At 43.4% G+C, this 3,939-nt stretch overlaps 1 protein-coding gene across 1 annotated transcript in view; it reads right to left on the minus strand.

The window, feature by feature from the left end:
• SMIM10L1 (small integral membrane protein 10 like 1) overlaps window positions 1-2,280 on the minus strand; it is a 17,782-nt gene extending 15,502 nt beyond the window's left edge. Inside the window, exon 1 of the mRNA XM_007469495.1 lies at window positions 2,086-2,280. Coding sequence (XP_007469557.1) covers window positions 2,086-2,280 — 195 coding nt within the window. The remainder of the gene's footprint in view (window positions 1-2,085) is intronic.
• Between the last annotated feature and the right edge of the window lie 1,659 nt (window positions 2,281-3,939).

Genomic DNA, 3,939 nt, shown 5'->3' on the forward strand with positions numbered 1-3,939 from the left:
ACACCCCCATTGTCAGTAACCTACAAACCTCCTTCAGTACTAAAACCCTCCAATAGAAAAGCAGGCACTCCATATGAGAGTTGTTTTTTTTGTTTGTTTTTTTGCGGTACGCGGCCTCTCACTGTTGTGGCCTCTCCCATTGAGGAGCACAGGCTCCGGACACGCAGGCCCAGCGGTCATGGCTCACGGTCCCAGCAGCTCCGCGGCACGTGGGATCCTCCCAGACCGGGGCACGAACCCGCGTCCCCTGCATCGGCAGGCGGACTCTCAACCACTGCACCACCAGGGAAGCCCCATATGAGAGTTTTAAGTTTTATTCACAAGTTAATGAAATATTCTGTTATAACAAATACTCTTTACTGTGTACAGTATGTATCAAGCACTAAGTCAGGCTTATTTTTAATTCTTGACTGATCTTTCAAGGTGGGTATTTTTACTCTCATTTAATAGAATTGAGAAAACCGGGGTTTAGGCAGATTAATGGGCTTACCTGGACCACAAAATTAGTTTGTATTTTAACAGAGGTCTGCCTGATATATCCATACATCTATATCTATATATCTTCACACACACACACATGGCTAAGAAAAATCACCATTACTGTTAGACTGGTAGTGAAAAACAGCAGTCCTCCACCTTTCTCTGTCTATCCCTGATTTTCTTTCTCCAGAGACTACCAATTTTAACTCTTAGCTATTTCTTATTGTACTCTGACAAGTTATACTTTTTTTAAATCAACTTTTCTATATCAGATCTTGATTGATTCTCCCCCATTACATATACATCTCTCTCTTCTCCAGTCCTTCCAATGTTACCTAATAATTTGTTACCTGTATTCAGTGTTTATATAATTATAACTGGCTTTATATGATGAGTAGTAATATTTTTCACAGTGGAGTTATGCAGTGTAGTTCTTGAAATTTTTTAAATTTTTCCCGGGGCTCATAACTGCCTCAGCTTTGCTTCCTTAATTAGAAAAAATTTTGTAGACCACTAATTCGTCTCCAGACTCTCTGAAATCTAAAAATCTCTTGACTCCAAATACATCAGGTAATCTGAGACATTCGACCCTAACTCTAACCTCTAGGAATTTCTTGTTGACCTCATGCTGTTCTCCCCTCCTCTTCTCTCTTTCATATAGTTACATTTAAGCAACTTTATGGCTACTCTTTAAATAATAAAATGCCCTCTTCCCCCATCGACAACAGAATTTTCCTCTCAGCTTCCCACTTTAAAAGACACCATTACCATTACAGGTACTCTCACTTTTACGCCATCAAGGCTGATAACATGTGCATTCAAACTTTGTAAGTATTCTCTTAAAAAGATGAAAACCATAAACAGCATTTACATTATTATGATTATTTAAATGTTATTCAATAAGTCGCCAAGCTTTGTGCTATGACTGGATTTCCTTCTCTTTGGCTCCAAGACTTTGAACTGCATGTTACTCATAGGGACACTGAAATAGAGTCCACTTTCTTACACTCCCTCTGTTCAAAATCCTGCAGCATTTTACATTGTTTGGTATTTGAAGGATGTGTTTCCTGTACAGTTTTTTTCACTGAAAGCTTCTTATCGTCATTGTTTTTTCTTGTGGGATGAAGAAATATACGTCCTCCACAGCATATCCTTAAGATCTCCAGCTTCTTACTCATTCAGCGTCCTGCTTATATTCCAGTCTCATACTCCCGAAATTTACTTATTTATTAATATGGACCATGAGCTGCTTGTACATTTTTGTCCTGAAAATTTTAGTACCTTTCCCTTTTTGTAATACAGCCTGTCCGTCCCGTTTTTGTTTTAAGGATGCACAGCTTCTTAAATATTGTCGTGGGTCTTAATTGAAGTTCTTTCTCGGCTCCCGGAATCGCGTATTTCCTCTTCCTAATCTCGGCAAGGTCTCAGTGACAGTACAGGAGCTCGGCTGAGAGCGAAGAGCACAGCCGCGGAGGGAGCCCAGGCAATCTCGCGAGACAGCGGGACTCCTCGCCCCCAGCTCCGCGGCGCCGTGGGGCCTCCTGGGAGTCGGCCATAATGCAGGCCCGGGATTCCGGCGGCTTCCTCAGAGCTCTAAAAGTGTACCTGCAAGCGGATGTTGAGAACCACGGAGCCCGCGATGTAGAAGTACGGGAAGTTCATGCGCAGTTGCCAGGCCAGCTCGAAGAAGGCGAGGAGGGTGCGGGAGAGCCCCTTGCAGAAGACCCCGTACGAGCCGGGGGCCGCGGCCAGGCTCGAGGCCTTGAGAGCCAAGGATGACGGAGCCGCCGCGGTGGCCATGGACGCGGTGTCGCTGCTTGCCCGGTGCGGTGCCTGGAGCGCAGGGTGACCGTAGACCCCGCGGACCCCCCGACTGACGGCGGTGACCGGGAGGGGCCAGGGGCTAAGCGGCAGCTGGGCTTACACTCGGGCCTGACGTAGCCGCGACTGCTTCCCTAACAGCGGTGAGGCGGGGGCTGCGGCTGGCGCTCCGCCCCTTCCTGTCTGCTGCTTAAAATGGTGTTCAGCGTTTAGCGTTTTAACTCTTGGTAGGTCGGGAACGGGTTATTTATTTACATATATGCCATGCAGTTATTTTGTACAGCTTATACGAACAGCCTTACCGATACTGTTTTCACTTTAAAATGAAGAAAGGAAGCTAAGTAAAATTCTGGAACTTGCCCGAGGAGCTTGCATTAAAACTCGGGTTAGTCTGCTCTGTGATCTGGGCTACTAGCCAGGAATCTTACCCATTTAATTCCGTAACATTAACTTTAATATTAGGGCAAGGTGATCTTACATAAGCCAGTTTGGGCACAAAGTCTCCGTATTTATAACATGCTTTAACTTAAAGGATCACAATCTCAGGCAGTGGATTTCCTATGTATTAGGACGATTTCAGGTACAAGTGTTAGAAATTACACACTTATTTAAGCAAACACACACACACATATCCACATATATAAAACTGTATAAAACTCAATTGTGTATCCCCAACTAGAATTTCTTTTGCTACTTTGCTACCAGTACCAACCCAGCAACTAGACAGCACCTATAGGAACCGCTAACTGCTCACTCAAGACAACTTCTAAAATACTGGTATAGAGACTGAAGAGTAGCGTAAGATAAATGACAACTCAGAACCAGTAGATGTATCGTTTCCATGTAGAAGTACAATTTATCCTTTCTGAAAATTGAAAGAATAATAGAGGTATTCAGGGTCACAGAAGTCATTAAGTCCCTGAATCTTCCATTTCCAACCACATAAAACTATGTGGACTCATTCTCTTCCACCATTCTTCTGCTCTTCGCTCCCCTCCCTCCCCACTAGCTCTTGTTAACTCCATGAAAACCAGATCTTTCATTCTAAGCCCACGGGGAAAACAGCAGCCATTTATCAATGTTTATAACATGGCTAGGTTGATATCCTGTTCCAGCTGGAACGGAATAGGCAAAGAAGAGTAGTCATGAAGCTCCAGCTCCTACTTGTTAATGCTGCAGAGCTGACAGAAGATTTCTGTCAGGTGAAAGTGACAGTGGAGAGTGGGATAGGATCAGTATTTTACATGATTGTGTTTTTTATTCTGTCCCTTGATGTTTAGACTTGAATGACTGATCCACACTTTTTGCCAAGTAGGCACACATAAGTAAGCTTCAACAGGAACACGTCTTAAACCATTTCTCCAGATGGTGCTTCATTGACTCTTTAACTTGGCCTTCCTTTCCAGATCTTTCTTATCCCCTTATTGTTGACCCTATATTCCCAATTTAGTACTTTTTTTTTCTCCTTTAAAGTAAATGTTTATTGGGAAAGTCAAGTCTGCTGAATTTACAATGATTTGCTATTAAATCATCATGAAGCTTAAAATCCCCAGAGGTCATGCTCATCTTTTCATCACACACATTGATTTTCATTTTCAGGAGGCCTAGACAGGCTCTGAAAAGTAGTTCATCTCACTG

Source organism: Lipotes vexillifer, unplaced genomic scaffold (genome assembly GCF_000442215.2).
Source record: "Lipotes vexillifer unplaced genomic scaffold, Lipotes_vexillifer_v1.1 scaffold395, whole genome shotgun sequence".
NCBI lineage: Eukaryota > Metazoa > Chordata > Mammalia > Artiodactyla > Lipotidae > Lipotes > Lipotes vexillifer.